General features: G+C 46.4%; 1 protein-coding gene across 3 annotated transcripts in view; it reads right to left on the reverse strand.

The window, feature by feature from the left end:
* dgkb (diacylglycerol kinase, beta) overlaps positions 1-20,224 on the reverse strand; it is a 1,346,936-nt gene that overhangs the window by 650,998 nt on the left and 675,714 nt on the right. For all 3 annotated transcript variants that reach the window (XM_072509150.1, XM_072509148.1, XM_072509149.1), the window contains 3 exons: positions 16,995-17,080; positions 13,478-13,567; positions 11,912-12,072 (listed from right to left, as the gene is read on the reverse strand). In XM_072509150.1, coding sequence (XP_072365251.1) covers positions 11,912-12,072; positions 13,478-13,567; positions 16,995-17,080 — 337 coding nt within the window. The remainder of the gene's footprint in view (positions 1-11,911; positions 12,073-13,477; positions 13,568-16,994; positions 17,081-20,224) is intronic.

A 20,224-nucleotide genomic window follows, 5' to 3' on the forward strand; every position in this document is an offset into this window, starting at 1 on the left:
ATCGGTTGATATTTCCCTCTTTTAGAAACGCACAATCCTGAAGGAATCAACAAAGGAACTGAAGAGAGCTACAATTATCCTATTTAAGCTAGTGCACTGAGAGGAATGTTTTTCACAGTGAAATATTTCACCACTGAAGATGCTTGGGCCCTCACATAATTGTTGAAAAAAGCCAAGCAATTAATAATATTTTCCATTAAACAGTAGCATTGAAAACAATGGAAGAGACCCTTTAATATCCAGCCTTATAAATACACATAGCACAGAATTTATTTTAATAATTGTGACACTCGAAGTTTATACATTAATGAATATTGCACAACTTTTGGTTTGCAATGAGCAAACTAAGGCATACTCTGACATACCCAAACTATCAAACAAAAAAAGCCTCCATGATCTCCCCATTCCATTTTTGACTGCTTCATCTAAATGATAATGCAGCAATGCAGATTTATAGATTTTCATGTTTGACAGCTTGGAAGCCTGGGTTTATATCACCAATTATATTTGCCCCTTCAGGTAAAGTAAACTAAAGTTTATAAGTATCTAGAGGCCGATTTTCCAAATGTTTCCTTTAAGATGCATAGACACATCTGCGGTCACTGTGTTTCAAACATTGCCAATTTACCATCTGTATTTGTTGTGTATGTAATCCCACATACATTTAGGCTTTGTATTAAATGCTCTATTTTCACTTTGGTATGAAAACGAGTTGACAGTGCTAGATGGTAATAGGGAGGTAAAGTGATGGATAAATAAGAGGGAAAGTTGTTCAACAAAATTCAGTGTTCAAGATTGTACAAATATTATTCATAATTCAAATCACAGTACTGAAAGTGATGAATGAGGCTCCTTTTCATTGCTCATGCTGACCAAACAGAAATACAGCTGCAGGCAGGCAGGTACAAGTTTGGACTATAAAATTAGCTCCGCTGCCATTTATGAATCGTTCACATATTCAGTCGAGTTTCAGAGTATTTTTCAGTGGGTGGCCTCATATTCTCAATGACTGAAATGTAGCTACTGGTACTGAATGAAGGTAGTTGCTTGTTCTAGTTGCTTGTTAGATATAGTGGTTTTGGGGCTTGGTATTGGGAACTTTGGCAGAAACTCATCAAATAAGTTTAGCTCCAAATTGGAGAAGAGCCATTGGCTGCAGGCAACAGCTTTTGCTGACCTGTTCTAACCTAACAGGTTTGTATTTGGCTCAACACATTAATGGAAATTTCCACTAGAACCAAAATTACTCATTTTGTTCCAGATTTCTGTCACAAGAGATGCTTTAAAAATGGACAGTCGGACTGCCATTTGAAGATGGAAAGGAACAGGGGCGTCATTCTCCGACCCCCCGCCGGGTCGGAGAATGGCCGTTGGCCGCCGTGAATCCCGCCCCCGCCCCCGCCGAAGTCTCCGGTACCGGAGATTGGGCGGGGGCGGGAATCGGGCCGCGCCGGATGGGCCGAAGTCCCGCCCAGAAATTGCCTGTCCCGCCGGCGTAAATCAAAGCTGGTATTTACTGGCGGGACCAGGCGGCGTGAGCGGGCTCCGGGGTCCTGGGGGGGGGGCGCGGGGCGATCTGACCCCGGGGGGTGCCCCAACGGTGGCCTGGCCCGCGATCGGGGTCCACCGATCCGCGGGCGGGCCTGTGCCGTGGGGGCACTCTTTCCCTTCCGCCTCCGCTACGGCCTCCACCATGGCGGAGGCGGAAGAGACTCTCCCCACTGCGCATGCGCGGGAAACTGACAGCGGCCGCTGACGCTCCCGCGCATGCGCCGGGAAACTGTCAGCGGCCGCTGACGCTCCCGCGCATGCGCCGCATTTCCGCACCAGCTGGCGGGGCAACAAACGCCATTTCCACCAGCTGGCGGGGCGGAAATCCCTCCGGCGTCGGCCTAGCTCCTCAATGTTGGGGCTAGGCCGCCAAAGATGCGGAGCATTCCGCACCTTTGAGCCGGCGCGATGCCCGTCTGATTGGCGCCGTGTTTGGCGCCAGTCAGCGGACATCGCTCCGTTGGGGGAGAATTTCGCCCCATATTTGTGTTATTATTGCCATGTGGTAATTTATAGAATATACTCTCTACAGTGCAGAAGGAGGCAATTTGATCCATCGAGTCTGCACCAACCCTTGGAAATAGTACCCGAACTAGGCCCATGCCCCGTCCCTATCCGTGTAACCCAGTAGGCCCACCTAACGTTTTGGACACTAAGGGGTCATTTACCATGGCCAATCCACCGAACCTGCACATCTTTGGACTCTGGGAGGAAACTGGAGCACCTGGAGGAAGCCCTAAATCAATTCTATAATAATCATATGGCACATGCTCACCCCAGATCACTGCATCTTCCTCTGTCAACTGAAAAATGACTTGGGGGATACATTCTTCAGTCACTGGCTTTCAATGGCATCAGGTAAGGTTTCTGAATAATTTGACATGTTTCAAATTTGCCTTGCACATCTCCAGCATTATCATTTGGTTACAGCAGTGGATAATATTACACATTGCAAGTTCATCATGAACTCCGTCACCTTGTGTTCAAAGCTTGTATTGGGTTTAAATTTACATTTAAGCTAATTAGAAAGTGAACTTGCAGCAAAGCCTGTGGTGAACTCAGCTCATTGCAAGCACTAAGTCTGGTCTGCAGTAAATTTGCTGAAATAGTTTAGTATGACATTGCAGTAGATTAAAATTAAACAGCTCTCCGAACCAGTTGTAGGCTTGCATTTATTTTTGTACAAGTCAAAACTGCTGGGAGTAATTTATTTTGCGTCTTTTATAAATTGCCAGAAAGATAAGGGAAACATAATTCTTCTATATTGGACTCTGAACTCCTGCATCAGAACATAAGAATCCAAAGTGAATCTTGTCGTAGGACTAAAATCGGACCAACTGCGTCAAAACCATTACATTTATTTTTAACAATATATTGTGTCATCAACAGAATTCACAAGTCATCCAGAAAAGCTAAGGAAAATTGTTTTTCCAGCATAAAATAACTAAGTTCAACATTTTGTGACCCAAGTCGCACCTCCATTAGGAACCGCCAGTCCAGCCCTCTATTGTATGTAAACTCAGCAATTGACACATGCTCTCTACACTGAAAGAGGATCAAGATAGATCACATGGTTCTGCTAACTAGGACTCTGGTGAAAATGCATTAGAATTTTAATATTTCTAATTATCAGAACCAGTTAATTCAATTACAGATTATCACAGTGACAGGCCCTTCATATCTAAATAAATATACTTAAAATACAGTCATTTGCAGTTTTCCTTTTCTAAGACTTTTAATAGACCCATGCTGGAATCACTAGCAGAATAAAATGAGTTCATTCTAAGATTGAATACCAGTTATTTAATCAGAACCCCATTGGAAAGTAATTTCAATTCCAATACAATAATGTATTAGCAGCTCCAATTTTAAATCAGGTTGAGTGCACAGAGGTCAGTGGTTGGTTGATTTTCAATTTATGAAATTGACCTAAAATTGATGAACACATCACAAAAAGCGAAAGGATACAAGTGCATGAAATGTCACAGGACATACAGTAATTTACAAAAAATATTCCAAAACACTCCTCCACCCTTGTAAGACATTTTCCTTCCTTGTCAGATATTTTCCACCCTTGTAGGATATTTTCCCTCCAAATTTGTCTTGCCCTCTCCCTCCCTCTCCTAAAGACTGTAGTTAATGCTACACTGCAAGGTAACAGGACAGCTTGCAATAACGCATTCAATAATCCATTCCTCATATCTATTTCTCGACAGAGGGACAACATTTGATAACATCCGATAATGGATATTGGGATCATTGTGCACAATTAACCAGCAACCTATTTGCTGTGATGCAGACAAAACACAAACTTTATGCTGCCTGCTAATTTAGACAATAGGAACATGTAGCCCAGTGCTAAATGCATTGCTGAATGACTGCACACTTCAGCAGGGGCCCTATTTTCAAGTGAGGCTAGAAACACTTTAAGTTAGCCTGCACTATTAAAGCCAACTTGCACACCTCTGCCTGCAGCAGATATTGAAATTAGTTACAGCAGAGACGATTAAAAATAAACATTCTTTCTTGGGATGTGGATGTGCCACCATTTGTTGTCCATCCCTAATCACCCTTGTACTAGATGGCTTTCTAGGCCATTTCAGAGGACAGTTAAGAGTGATTGACATTGCTGTGGGTCTGGAGTCACATGTAGGTCAGACCAGGTAAGGACAACAGGGGCGAAATTCTCCGACCCCCCGCCAGGATTTCGCCCACTGTTCCTGTCTGAGGTTGAGGTAAGAGAAGTGGGGCGAAATTCTCCGGAAACGGCGCGATGTCCACCGACTGGCGCCCAAAACGGCGCAAATCAGACGGGCATCGCACCGCCCCGAGGGTGCGGAATCCTCCGCATCGTTGGGGGCCGAGCCCCAACCTTGAGGGGCTAGGTCGGCGCCGGACGAATTTCCGCCCCGCCAGCTGGCGGGAAAGGCCTTTGTTGTCCCGCCAGCTGGCGCGGAAATGACATCTCCCGGCGGCGCATGCGCGGGAGCGTCAGCGGCCGCTGACGGCATTCCTGCGCATGCGCATTGGAGGGAGTCTCTTCTGCCTCCGCCATGGTGGAGACCGTGGCGGAGGCGGAAGGGAAAGAGTGCCCCCACGGCACAGGCCCGCCCACGGATCGGTGGGCCCTGATCGCGGGCCAGGCCACCGTGGGGGCACCCCCGGGGGCCAGATCGCCCCGCGCCCCCCCCCAGGACGCCGGAGCCCGCCCGCGCCGCCCTGGCCCGCCGGTAAGGTAGGTGGTTTAATTTACGCCGGCGGGACAGGCATGTTAGCGGCGGGACTTCGGCCCATCCGGGCCAGAGAATCGAGCGGGGGAGCCCGCCAACCGGCGCGCCGCGATTCCCGCCCCCGCCAAATATCCGGTGCCGGAGACTTCGGCAACCGGCGGGGGCGGGATTCATGCCAGCCCCCGGCGATTCTCCGACCCGGCGGGGGGTCGGAGAATCTCGCCCGTTCCTTGAAAATATAGAAACATAGAATATAGGTGCACGAGTAGGCCATTCGGCCCTTCGAGCCTGCACTACCATTCAATATCATCATGGCTGATCATGCAAATTCAGTATCCCACTCCCGCTTTCTTCCATACCCCTTGATCCATTTAACTGCAAGGGCCACATCGAGCTCCCTGTTGAATATATCCAACAAACCGGCCCCAGCAGCTTTCTGTGGTGGAGAATTCCACATGTTCACAACTCGGAGAGAAGACGTTCTTCCTCATCTCAGTGTCATGATATTCAAACATACATCATAACACATACATAATGATAGACAGACCAACGGACCAATTAGCACACATCTGTTCTGGGGCCGTTGCTGTTTGTCATTTTTATCAATGACCTAGAGGAAGGCGCGGAAGGGTGGGTGAGTAAATTTGCAGACGATACTAAAGTCGGTTGTGTTGCCGACAGTGTGGAAGGATGTAGCAGGTTACAGAGGGATATAGATAAGCTGCAGAGCTGGGCTGAGAGGTGGCAAATGGAGTTTAATGTAGAGAAGTGTGAGGTGATTCACTTTGGAAGGAATAACAGGAATGCGGAATATTTGGCTAATGGTAAAGTTCTTGGAAGTGTGGATGAGCAGAGGGATCTAGGTGTCCATGTACATAGATCCCTGAAAGTTGCCACCCAGGTTGATAGGGTTGTGAAGAAGGCCTATGGAGTGTTGGCCTTTATTGGTAGAGGGATTGAGTTCCGGAGTCAGGAGGTCATGTTGCAGCTGTACAAAACTCTGGTATGGCCGCATTTGGAGTATTGCGTACAGTTCTGGTCACCGCATTATAGGAAGGAGGTGGAGGCTTTGGAGCGGGTGCAGAGGAGATTTACCAGGATGTTGCCTGGTATGGAGGGAAAATCTTATGAGGAAAGGCTGATGGACTTGAGGTTGTTTTCGTTAGAGAGAAGAAGGTTAAGAGGAGACTTAATAGAGGCATACAAAATGATCAGGGGGTTAGATAGGGTGGACAGTGAGAGCCTTCTCCCGCGGATGGAAATGGCTGTCACGAGGGGACATAGCTTTAAACTGAGGGGTAATAGATATAGGACAGAGGTCAGAGGTAGATTCTTTACGCAAAGAGTAGTGAGGCCGTGGAATGCCCTACCTGCAACAGTAGTGAACTCGCCAACATTGAGGGCATTTAAAAGTTTATTGGATAAACATATGGATGATAATGGCATAGTGTAGGTTAGATGGCTTTTGGTTCGGTGCAACATCGTGGGCCGAAGGGCCTGTACTGCGCTGTATCGTTCTATGTTCTATGTTCTATAACACGACAGCCAATCACAGACAAGAGCAGACACAGTATAAGACAAGAAACACGACACTTCAATCGCAACCGTGTTGGTTCGTCTGTACCTCAGAGCACCCAACACTTCACTCAGTCCTTAATAATTTACCCCATTATTCTTTGGCTGTGACCCCCTAGTTCTGGACGTCCCCAACATCGGGAACATTCTTCCCGCATCTAGTCTGTCCAGTCCCACCAGCATTTTACATGTTTCTATAAGATCAGCCCCCTGTTGCGAGCCATTTTCCCTATTCCCCTCATCTCTCTCTAAGCAGCTTTCCCTCTGTTCCACCCCCCTCTGAAGGTACAATTCCAGGGGGAGGGGAACTCCAGCACCCATCACCGGGAGCAATTGGTCTGACCAGAACGTGTGAAGTCAGATCCAAGGTATTCTCCATGAGCCGGACCACTCCCCGTCCACTTCATAGACTTTAAGTAACTCTGAAAACCACCAAATACTTCTGCAAACATAAACAGAGTTAGTAGAGGTTAGTCAGCAACTTGAGTGGCTAATGGTTGGTACCTGGTGAGTGGACCTTCCTGTTGCTGAACAACTGTTCAGTTGTGAGTGCTTAAGAGAGGTTTGCAGTGGTGAGGTCAGAAATGGCACCTCCGGTAACAAATCAGCATTATACAATCTGCCTACTCTGCATACTTCTGGCATCAATCCAAATGCCAGCACTACAAAATGGTATCCAGTGCGTGCCATGCGGACACCCACAAGCCCAGCACAGATGCCAGTTTAGGACCAAAGCTAAACTTGCTACACTGAAACTACAGGTGCCATGGGGCTGTATTTTACAGCCAAAATCTTTGCAGGCTTTCTGAACATGCAAACACCTCTAACAAGTCTCATCTTATTGTCACATGAGGCTCATATAACTTTGCTTTCCAGAAGTCACTGGATAGCAATCAAGAACTCAAAGTGATCTTCCCCTCCCTAGCACAAGGTAACAAGCCCAGTACTTGTACTTCCAGCAGCATCCCACCGGAGATCAGCCCACTCAGCACTGATCAGTCTGACTACCAGATGGTTGCGCCATGGCTGGATCTGGTTCCCAGCACCTGCAAAGACTGTTGACTAAAAGATGGCATTTTCAATTCTGTCCTCCTAAAAGCTTAAAGAAAAGTCAAGGAAATTGCAAAAATTAGGAAATCTTTTGAATGGCATCAGACTTCCTGGGTTACGCAATGCCCCTCACCGTGCATTTTGAGTGGTGTTAAGAAGGACCCCAGATGACATAAATAGCAAGTTCTTTCTTGAAAATAAAAGGGCTTAACAGTTACCATTCTCACCGTGAAAATCTTCAATCAACTTTTAAGTTCTTTCTTGCATGTAAGAGATAATTCCGGGAGCATAGTTTGTGAAATTGTGTTGACGTCGGCGGAAATGCATTCCCCCCCCGCGCCGAGTGCCACGGCGGAGGCAGACATAGAAATTAAAGCCCCCGATCGCCGCCTATAAGGCCCTCCCCCCCACAGTGTCCGATCCCCCCACCAGGTCGGCCGTGGACTGAGTCCACTGCCGCCTCACGAGCATCCCGACTGGCGATAGATGGTTAGAACCACGCCATCGGGAACTCGGCTGGTCGGTAGTGGAAGAAAGTGATTTTGGCGCGGGGCTGCGGAGAATCCAGCCCATTATCTGTGAAGAGAGGAAAGTAGGTCCAACATGTCAGATCTCTGGCCCCAAAATATAGTCAAAGAAAAGCTATTCATTAGGTAGGAAAGAGGTTTATACATGCTTCATTGAATATAATTATCAAATTATTTTGATCCAGAGTAGTTTTTGGCACCCTTCCCCCATATTCTGCGTGTGTTGCATAACATTTGCTATTTTCCAGGGTTACCATTTTGAACACAATAGTCACAGTTTAGTTTCCTCCAAAATATAATCTATTGAAAGATAAGTGTTATTTGGGCATGTGTCCCATATATATGTCTTTCAGAACATTTCTTCTACTAAGAACCACCAACCCCGCACCCCGCCCGACAAGAATATTGCAGTCAGTAAGGACTGGTGTTGCATTTTCCTGTTTTAAATAAAGAAAAACTCGGACTGGAAATGCCATGGCCTAGGGATTTAACTAAATAAATGCTAAATAGATGTCAAACTGAAGAAATGGGTTTTATTTTCAACCTGCTCCGTTCAATTTTCTTGCCATTGTTAACTGCTTCTATCAGTTAATGATAAAGTTGTTGTTTCCCCTGACACCGATATTCTTGCCATTTCTGATCAATGCAAAAAGAAACTATATTTTTTCAGCAATGTTCAAGTCATTTTATCAACACTTTGCTCAAGTGACCATTATTCACATGCAATCTTTAGGAGGAGGTGCTGGCAAACAATTTGCTCATGAGGCATCTCTGCCAAGTGTGTTTCTGTTTCACCCAACATCTACAAGCCTCCTGGAGGAACAAGGCAGTTCGTCATTCCTGGCTTGGCGTGTAAGGTCAATTATAACACATTTGCTGCCAATCACAGACAAGGTGATCTAACTGAGAACAGGCGAGGGTCTTCCATTTGGAAAGTTCATGTTGTGCTTTCGGTGATGGCTGGTGAGAGTTGTTTAAGAAAGAGATATGGGGCGTCATTCTCCGACCCCCCGCAGGGTTGGAGAATCGCCGGGGGCTGCCGTGAATCTCGCCCCCGCCGGTTGCTGAAGTCTCCGGCACCGGATATTCGGCGGGGGCGGGAATCGGGCCGCGCCGGTTGGCAGGCCCCCCCGCTCGATTCTCCGGCCCAAATGGGCCGAAGTCCCGCTGATAAATTGCCTGTCCCGCCGGCGTGGATTAAACCACCTTTTGAACGGCGGGACAAGGCGGCGTGGGCGGGCTCCAGGGTCCTGGGGGGGGGGCGCGGGGCGATCTGGCCCCGGGGGGTGCCCTCACGGTGGCCTGGCCCGCGATCGGGGCCCACCGATCCGCGGGCGGGCCTGTGCCGTGGGGGCACTCTTTCCCTTCCGCTTCCGGCGGAGGCGGAAGAGACTCCCTCAACTGCGCATGCGTGGGAAACTGTCAGCGGCCGCTGACGCTCCCGTGCATGCGCCGCCCGGGGATGTCATTTCCGCGCCAGCTGGCGGGGCAACAAAGGCCGTTTCCGCCAGCTGGCGGGGCGGAAATTCCTCCGGCGTCGGCCTAGCCCCTCAATGTTGGGGCTCAGCCCCCAAAGTTGCGGAGCATTCCGCACCTTTGGGGCGGCGCAATGCCCGTCTGATTGGCGCCGTTTTGGGCGCCAGTCGGCGGACATCGCGCCGTTTCCAGAGAATTTTGCCCATGGTCATGAAAGATATTTCTATACCTGTTCACTACTCGTTCATGGCTGGGATTTTACAGGGCTGCTGAAAGTTAATGGAGTTTTGGCTGGAATGCCAAATTTTCCGTTCTCGCTCCCAACGGGTCCCCCCACGGATGAGACCGGAGAATCCTGGTCATAGTTTCTGCCCTCTGCACAGCTAGGCCATGAAACTTGATATCTTGGCCGGGATTCTCCCTTCTGGCGGCTATGTCCCCACGCCGGCGGGAAAACCAGCGGCAACACGCCAGCATCAACAGCCCCCAAAAGTGCGGAAGCTAGGTGGACGGCGGAAGGGTTGGCGGCGCTCCAGCTGGCGCTGAAGGGACTGTGCGAGTTTGCGCATGTGCCAAAGGGCCAGCGTGATCTCGCGCATGTGCGGAACGGCCGGCATGATTCCGCGCATGCGCAGACTGGCCGGCGTATTTTGGCGCATGGCGGCATAGCGCCATGGTGGTGCCCTACAGGGGCCGTCGCGGAAGAAAGAAATGCCCCCACGGAATAAGCCCGCCCGCAGATCGGTGAGCCCCGATCGGGCTCCCCCGGGTCGGATCCCCCCTGCGCCCGACCCCCCCCCCCCCCCTCCGAGGACCGCCCATGCATACTCACCTGCCAGATCCCGCCAGTGCATGAGTTGAGTAATTCACGCCGGCGGGACTGGCCAAAAATGGACGGCCGCTCGGCCCATCGGGGCCCGGAGATTCGCCGGGGGGGCTGCTGCCAACGGTCCCCGACCGGCGTGGCGGGAATTCCGCCCTCACCCGAAAACGGCACCGGAAATTCGTTCCGCCCCCCGGGGATTCTCTGACCTGGTGGGGGGTTGGTGAATCCCGCCCACTATTTGTTAAACACCATAAGCAGTCAAAGCACTGACTCAGGTCGCAATTTAATGGAAAGGCATCTAAGTGTGGTAGCAAGCAGGAACTGTCGCGAGCATCCCAACTCTCGACACAGCGAGGCCATTCTACCCCAGGTTCCTCATCCGGAAGTGCCGACCCATCCGGAGTGGTTCCCCCCCCCCGCTACTGCCTTCTTGAGTATATCTTGGAGAGGAGGTTTGAGGACTCCACCATATTTGCAGCACAGCTGTCATCCCCACCCTCCACCAGTACAGTGACACACGCCTCGGTGGGCAACAGTAGTGGACAGGCTTCTGGGGCACAATCTGGTGAGCACCACACAGTTGCTGTTGCACATCAGGTGGAGGCAGGAGCATCCAGGTGTGACAGCAGTCAGAGGCCACCCCTCTGCATTTCTCCCTGGCCAATTGGGCGGCTGGGTCCTCAGGGTGTGGGGGGAGGCCCTGCACATGGGCCGCCGCCTCGAGTCTCTGTTCATGCTGCTGCCACCGCCTTCTCCGGCGTCTGTCCACCTGGTCTGCCAGCAGCACCATGTGGGCAGCTTCTGCAGGGTTTGACCCCCCCCCCCACCCTCCCAACATCCCCTGCCATCCGACATGCCCAGCCCACGCACTCCCGACTACAGCGGGGGCCCTGGTCACCCGACCCCACACTCTGTACCCTGCACCCACACCCCCTCTGGTCGTGGAGATGTCCCTGGTGCTGGAGCCCAGCCCCTGGGTGTTCGGATGTTGGCTACCGCATCCATGGTGTTGCTTCCTGCAGTGTTCAGATACAGTGTCCAGGCATCACGGTCTGATCGGGATGCTGGGCAATAACCGCCACATGCCGATCGGTGCCCGGCATGGTTCTCAATTTTGACCTCTCCCCCGATCTAACGGCCTCGTCACGCTCTTACCCAAGGGCAACGCAGCCATTAAATTGCACCCACTCATTTCATTGCAGCATGACCAACATTCACAGTATAACAATAAAATAACAGCAAATTCATTAAGAACACAAATTTCTACTTCAGAAATAGAGATGGCACAACTGTGTTTTAACACATGATCCAGTTGAATACTGAAGAGTATGCCTGGTTGATGGTGGTGAATTACAAGCAGTAATCAAACCAACATGGTCTACACATTAGTTTATTCATTATCACAACCTTGAAACTTAATTATTGTCTGACTATGAATTGTCACATTTATTTTTAAATCGTCCAGGATCCCAATAGGAAATTGGTGATTAACACAGGAGCTCACAGAAAATTCTGGAGTCAATATACTCATGAATATAAAAAGTGGTTCTAGCATCGCTTCAAAGGAGCCCATCAGCTAATTATCTCAGGATTATAGATAAATAACGTAAATTGTAGCAGCTGCAATTCCATTTAAAAATTGTCCATTCAGGTAGTGCCACCTCAAATAGACTTACCACTCCTATAGAGAAATAGTTGTTGATAATAGTGTAAGGCACAGGGTCCCCCTTTTCTTCTTTGTCATTTGGAATCACCTCAATTTTCCATCTATCCAGCATGACCACCGTGCAGTTTTCAATGTCTTTAATGATCTTCATCAGACTCTCCCCTTCGTAACCTTGCAGGGGAACAAAGAATTGCTGGTTAGATTGGTCAAAAGGTTTCATGATGACAAGTCAATGGCATCATTATATACAATGAAAAGGACCATAATGGGCAGAATTGTCTCCTCTGCCAAGACAACAATTTCACAGATGCTTTCCATTCTAAGAAGTGCCCAGCTAACGTGAGTTTTTAGAATTCTGCTCGGAATGCAGCCACAAACTCATTCAGCAAACCTGGGAAAACTACAGATCAATAGTGACTATTGCACAGTGCTGCATGTGGCTTCAGAATTTACATAAGATAACTTTTAAACATCATAAGAATGGAGCTTCCGATTTGGGAGCAAGCAGCAATCTGGGTGCAAATTCAGCTCAAAATTGCACTAGTTTTTCAAATGGGTCAGGTTTTTGGTCAAAGGTACCTGCATAATCAAAAAAGTAAAATAGTCCATAAAAACAAGTCAATCAAGCAGTGATTTAGAACATGCTCTTTTGTGCTTGCATTCAGAAATATTCTTTCATCTATTTAAGTGTGTTAACCTGGCACAATTGTATTAATAAGATTGAAAATTAATTTATCACAAAATGTGCCATGCCAAGTGGCATAGGTGACCCTGAGGTTCCAAACGCTCAGATCATAGCAACAGTAGATGACCTCATTGTCGGAATTCTGGTTAAGCCAGTCTTAATGTTGTCTATATTTACAGATGTCCAAACCTAGCAAGGTGTTGGCACAAGTGGTGCCAATCTCAATCATGTCTTGATATGAATCGTTTGTACTAACCATATTTGACTAGGGAAAGGGAAAAGCATAAATGGGTTTCCCATTGCCTTTCTGATGTAAGTTTGAAGGGAACAGAAACCCTCTTTCCAGAGGATCCTCTGCCTGGCACCAGCCAGCTGTTGTCCTCCAAGGTTGTAGCTCCTCCACCTTCACCACAGTGAATCAAAAAAGCAAATTTAATAACGTCCGGCTCACCATGACCTGACTTTAAATAACTAAACATTACTTTGAAATAAACTTTACATAATTGTTTACTTGTTTCATTGTGTAGAGTTATCAGTTCCTCAGTGAGTAAAATATTTTAATGTTTTTGAAAGATGCCTATGCGTGTCCTTGCACTTATAATAAAGGTTAATTTTATAAACCTGCTTGAAGGCCCTCAAACTGGTACAAATAATAAAACGTGCCACAATGACTAATTTGATTAGGGGGAGGGGATAGAGACATGGTATGTTTTGTGGGTAATATTTTTAATCTGGCATAATAGATTACGGAATGTTGATTTGTGCAAACTTAACTTACGCTTGAAATTTCACAATCTTTCGTCGATCTTGGGAGAATGGTGTAACCTAGTGGAAGCTCTACCCTGAGATACCAATCGTCAAAATATTACAATTGAAAGTTTCTCTCCTTACCTCCTCCTGATCTAAGACACCTTGCTAAATCATTTCCAGTTCCGAGTGGAAGAACTGCCACTGAAGGATGTTGAAGCAAATTTGCTTTGTCTGTGAAATAAGCAAACATTTTTACAATGCAGATTTATTTATTTATTTTTTAAATTTAGTGTATCCAATTCATTTTTTCCAATTAAGGGGCAATTTTAGCGTGGCCATTCTACCTACCCTGCACGTCTTTAGGTTGTGGGGAAGAAACCCACGCAAACACGGGGAGAATGTGCAAACTCCACACGGACAGTGACCCAGAGCCGGGATCGAACCTGGGACCTCGGCGCCATGAGGCAGCAATGCTAACCACTGCGCCACCGTGCTGCCCCCACAATGCAGATTTATTAACTGAATTAAACTGTCCCATGTCACAACTTTTAACATTGTGGAAAAGTGGAACCCGGTAAAACGAATCCTCCAAAAACATGTTTAAAATTTTAATAGGGAAAATAACGTGCAGTTCCTCTGATATTTGCATGCCTGCATATTATTGAATGAGAAGTACTTTGCGATTTGGAAAGGGCAAAGAAAAATTATTTTTGGTTGTATTTGGTGCCGGGAAGTTTATTGTCTGCAAAAATATGTAATTATTCCTGGGGGAAAGGAGTTACAGTCCAGCCCTACTAATGTTATTTTGCTATCTCAGTGGTGTGTTCATGTTTAAAATGGTGGATATTGTGAATTAAAGCAAAACCAGGCTGTGTGATCCATTAGCTAAGTACAAACTGAAAGGTTTTTCGGTGGCAAATCCTGCACTGGGAAATAACATTCTTACCTTGCTAAGGATAAACCCCAGTTGTGTCCAAATGAAACAACGCAAAAAAAGGAATGACAAATTGATATGGACTGTTTTCTGATTACTACATCGCTTTAGCAGATAGAATCAGATGTGAGTGATGAGCTAGAAGCCGTGCCCTCAATTAACTTGTGATAATTGACCTAATCTTATACAGTCATTTGCATCAGTACAAGTACTTACACAAAACCAGTTGGCGAAAGGTGGTTTCAGGGGATGGCTAATTCTAAAATCAAAGCACACCTGAAATTTAATGGGAGGGGTGTTGATTTAATCAAGCCATGTTTAGGCGTCAGAGATTTCGCTTCAGTACTCAGGTGCAGCATTAAGGAAAGTGGTTCAGATCTGCTGTGCCATATCTGTGGTGTTGGGTGTTCTGACACACAGATGAGCCAACACAGTTGCATATGGTACAACGCTTCTTTATTTAAACTCACTATTTACAACTTGGTCTTTGCACTCTGCACGTGGGGGGCTCCCTGCTTGTGGTGTTTCAACAGCTCTTTCTTGTTCCCTTCTCCCCAGACCTACTGACCTCCAGGTGTCGTGCTCGTGCTTTTTATGTGGTTGGTGTTCTTGTCTGTGATTGGTTGTGGTGTTGTGTACTCTGATTTGCCTGTTAGTGTGTCCATCATGATGTGTGTGTTTGAATATCATGACAATATCTTTGCCCCATGACATTTCCCCAGGATTTCTGAGGCATCAACTAAAGTGACATAACTGAGCTGTACCGGGAGTACTCCCAGTGTTGGAATGCAAATAAGGTGGGTTGGGGCATTCTTGGCCTCCCATCTCATTTTCCTCTGCTGCCATCCATGAAACATCTGCAGTAAGGAATTAGATTGGACAATCTAAGTGAAAGGGCTTGCACCTGCATCCTCCATTGATCTGTACGCACCTCAAAATAAAAATAACTAAGGCATTTACCTCATTCCTCTTGCTCCTATACCGCCATCTTTGGGTTAGAAACGAATGGCTGGTTTGTTCCAGCTACTTCCCAATTCCAGAGCAAAGCCCAGCCAGCAGGTAGTCTTGTGCTCTGCAAATTGCCAAGGCCAGATAAAATAAGCAAGTTTCTCCCTGCTGCTATTTTATACTGGGGTATGTTTCTGTGGGTGCCATTTCACCTTTCTTATCTCAGCCAAGTGGTTGATCTGCATGCATGGGCCTGAGAGATGAATGTTGGCAGGCTATTCAACTGCAAGGGAATAGTTGAACATTCTGCTGTTGCTACCCAATTCCTACAAACAGGCTTCTCCAGCTGGGGTTGCTGGATAGCAATCATGGCTGGATTGCTTTTGGGCTAATTTTGCTCTCCTTAGTACAGGAGCACTGAGGCCAATTGTAATGTTCTTGCTGCTACTTCAGCTGAGGTCTGTCAACTTGGCACAGACTGTGGATCGAACCTGTGACTCTTTTTAGTCTACATAGCTCAATTAATCTATGTGATAGACTGACTGAGCCATGGGGAGAGCACGAGAACTATCATTGGTTGTGCTTGCACTTTATTTCCTTTTAGTTAAAAGAATATATCAATTCTACAAAAGGTACAGTTATTTATGCATGAACTCCCTAAAACACACAGTTACATTCATAAGCTTTTTTTGTTGTGGAGCATCTGGCTCTTTCAGTATTGGGGTTCTGAATGAAGCTTGGCTGCCTTACTTGTGGCTGAGTGGATTACGACTGTGTTAGCGATGTCTTATTTGTTTGTTTTGATGTTTTACTTGCATAATCACCAAGACAACCTGGAACAGTATTGTTTAATATTTATGGCATAGCACTATGAAAGCGCAATAAGAATGCATTTTCTTTTGGTGGAACATTCTTCAACTGTGTTGAACCACGTAATTTATTTCCCAGTTTCTTAGAAACTCATATGCTTGAATAAAGTGCAAAGAAAACACACAGAATGAAAACTACTAATGTGTCAATAATGTGAGATACCAAATGCAATGTGAAACTCGTATAAGATGTTGGGGATGGGGGATGGAATTAGAAATTATATACATTAAAATCTTAATGAAAAAAAATATTGGACATGAAAGCAAGTCTGTGAGAACCTCCTTATTTGCTTTATCGAATAAACTGCTAAATCTCTTTATTTGAATCAGTAAAACTCCTTCATTGAATCCCTACAATCCAGAAGGAGGCAATTTGACCCATCGAGTCTGCACTGATCCTCTGAAAGAACACCCCACCTAGTCTCAATCCCCCACCCTATCCTCGTAACCCCACCTAGGGGCAATTTTGCATAGCCAATCTACCTAACCTGCACATCTTTGGACTATGAGAGGAAACTGGAGCGCCCAGAGGAAACCCATGCAGACACGGGAAGAATGTGCAAACACCACACAGACAGTCACCCGAGATCGGAATTGAACATGGGTCCCTGGCACTCTGAGGCAGAAGTGCTAACCACTGTGCCGCCGATTAACACGTCTCCCCATTTGCAATTTTCTGCATCCCAGACAATTCAGCTACCTGAAATAAAACAAGAAATGCACAGCCGTTAGGCCAATAAAAAAAAAACATGCTAGAGCCTCGATCTAATAGTTTGGCATTTTACACTTTCAATTACTGACTGACTTGTCATTATCTTGGGAATTTTTTGTTTTATTTCAGGTTTCCAACACTCATCCATTGTTTTGGGTATATTTGTGAGGACCATTAGGTAACTAAAAACCTTACCTATGCAATCTAGGATCCATCCTACTGTTCCATCTCCACCGCAAGCCAGAATTCTGAAGTCTGGAACATCTCGGAAAAAATTTAACCTAAACAAAATATTGATTTAGTTTGTGAGAAGCCATTTTCAAAGGAATGGTTCCTTTCAAATTACAGGTTCACAATTTCCTACATCTGTTTCCACTGAATGATATACCACTGTAAAAACGAAGAAATTCTCACTCAGGTGAAACGCCACTCAATGCTTCTTGCCTCCGATGAATTTAAATCCCACAGGGCTGATTTTACACAGTTCTGCTTTCCTGCTATTTCCCCAAACTATTCCCATTTTCCTGCCTTCTCCCCATTCTCTTTTAAATTTTTCCTCATTAATTAATTAGCCAGTACATTCTTAATTCTGGGAATCAATTTGCCATCAATCATCCCCTGTAACAGAACATTCCACCTTTCAATAAATCTTTGCATGAAGCGTTTTTTCTCAATCTCTCCTTTGATATAACTAATGCCCTTCATCAGGTTATAATCTTTTACCTTCAATTTACACAACAATGGAAATAATCTGCCTTCACCTCAATTATTCCTCCTAGCATTTTGAAGACCACTACCCGATCCCGTTCAATCATCATGATTTCACAGAATTAGCCTCGTCTTGTAACTCAGTCTCCTCATTTTAGCAAATATCTCCAGGGCTCTAAAATTCCTCCTGCAGTGAGAAGCATAAAATTGCACACCAGGCTCCAGTTGCAGTCTAATTGTTTCTGTCTTTCTGTCTTTGCTTTTGTATTCAATCGCTTTCAACAGAAACCTCCTAAATCCAATTTGTCCTTGTTATTGATTTTCGTTTTAAACAGCTTCCCCCTTTAGAATTTAGTTGCCTTCTCACCGAAAAACTTTTTCAACCCCCGGTGCACTGAGAAATTTATCATTTAAGGTATATTTTCATTTCTCTACAGAATTTATTCAATTGGAATGGTAATTTAAATCAATTAGCAGTCTCGATACTTAGGGCTAGATTTTCGTCCTCAAGGCAGGTAGCGGGAGTTGAGAAAATTCCCACCTTGGACCGTTCGCTTCGGGAGGAAGTGTCAGGAAGGGTGCGATTTTTAAACAGGGAGAGGGGGTCGGGATGGGCTGCAGCCGGGACAACAAACCCAGGAAGAGGTCCAGTGGCAGCTATTGAGGATGCCAGTTGTGGAGGCAGGCTAATTAAAAGGCCTGCCTAGGTGTTTTGGGACTTTGTCCCAGTTGTTATAAAATTAGAAAAGGCCTCAGCCCTCACATCCCCTTATACTCCCCATGTCTCATCCATGCAACTGCCTCTCTCCCCAAACCATCTGGCCCCTTAACATCCCTAAAAAGGTATGCACTCAAGCCTCATTATGAACTCTTGGCTCAGAGACCAGACATTCATTAGAGCATTGAATCCCCAGATCCGCAGGAAAACTCTGTTTGATTGACATCTCAGATCTATGCTGTCAATTGCACAATGCTCATTTATACAGGATAAAGAGATTTCAAGTGCTTGCAATTTCAGCCATTGATTCTTGACTGACACCTTTATTGTGTAAAATGGAGTTATTTGTTATGAAAGCATCGAGTTGGAAACTCAAAGTGTCTTTTATGCCAGTGGGAATCTCCCGCTCAATTATTCTGCCCCTGCTGATGACCTAGCAGGGTTTCCAATTTAAAAGTTGGGATCCCCATATTCATTGAATACTCATATCTAGCCCCCTCACATTAGGCTGTCCATTCATATTGATGTGAGGGCAGGCTGCCCTGAATCACAACAGGTCCCCTTGATGTGCATCTGGCAGACAGAACATGCTGTAGGTGCACAGGTAAGTACAGCCACAAGGGGGGAGAGGGTCATGCCTGGGTAGTACCCTAGCACTAACGACCCACTGCTGTGTGCAGTGCCAGGGCGCAATGCCGGGGATTTCCAAGGGGAGGGTTCCCTGATGGGCAGTTTCTCTGGGGGTGGGCGCAGTTGTAGATCCATGGAGGTAAGGGGTTGGGGTGTTCTTTAAAAAAGATGTCCTGATCTTTTAAAATCCTAAGTTGCGGGTGGGGCGAGTTCCTCCAACATGATAATGTGGGATCCGCCACTTCACTTATTTTCAAAGTGTCCAAAAATATAGTGGGAAAAGCAGTCAGCGTAGCTGGCGAGCCACACTCCGCTTTTCCCACCCGTGGTGGCACTTTGAAATAAAAATTGGAAAATTCTACCCTATGCAGCATGGTAACACAAGTGGCTAGCACTGTGGCTTCACAGCGCCAGGGTCCCAGGTTCGATTCCCCGCTGGGTCACTGTCTGTGAGGAGTCTGCACGTTCTCCTGTGTCTGCGTGGGTTTCCTCCGGGTGATCCGGTTTCCTCCCACAGTCCAAAGACGTGCAGGTTAGGTGGATTGGCCATGCTAAATTGCCCTTAGTGTCCAAAAAGGTTAGGAGGGGTTTTAGGGTTACGAGGATAGGGTGGAAGTGAGGGCTTAAGTGGGTCGGTGCAGACTCGATGGGCTGAATGACCTCCTTCTGCACTGTATGTTCTATGTTCTACAGCTTAATGCTTCAATTGGGAATATAGCAATGTAATTGTAATACAGGCAACATAAATCTATACTTAATCCAAATCTTTGAAAAGAGCATTTCTCATTAGTCGTAATGGACACTTCCTGTTGCTCCAGGGTAAAACCAAGTCTTTTGTCAGCTTTTATTTATAAAATGTCTTTAGAATTATGAACCCTAGTCCACAGATTTGGGCATTATCTTTTAGCAATGAACAACAAACACTGGGGCCAGAATTCTCCGGCAGTTGGGATTCTCTTTACCTGCCAACAGTGCATCCCTGTCCACGGGTTTGCTGGTGGCATGAGGTGCGTTCAAAGGGAAATACCATTGACAAAAAGTGGGAGCAAAGTAGGGAATGCTGCCATCACTGAGCGGCGTGCTGCCGAGAAATATGCAGCTGGGGGAACAGAGAATCCCACGCGAGGAGTCTCTTCTGACCGTTTGTGAGCTGGAGTATTTTTTTTGCTGATCCACCAATCATGCTCTCAAGTTAAAATTTGTGATCCTGAACTTAAATGCCAATTATCCTTCTGGATTTAAAACTTAAATGCTTACTCAAACTATCCTTCTTCTTTGACACAGTAATCAGTATCCATACATCAAATCTGGAGTGATGAATCGCTAGTCAGAACAAATTGCTAGTCAGAACTGTGCTCATTTCCAACCG

The sequence above is a fragment of the Scyliorhinus torazame genome, chromosome 6 (genome assembly GCF_047496885.1).
Source record: "Scyliorhinus torazame isolate Kashiwa2021f chromosome 6, sScyTor2.1, whole genome shotgun sequence".
Taxonomy (NCBI): Eukaryota; Metazoa; Chordata; class Chondrichthyes; order Carcharhiniformes; family Scyliorhinidae; genus Scyliorhinus; species Scyliorhinus torazame.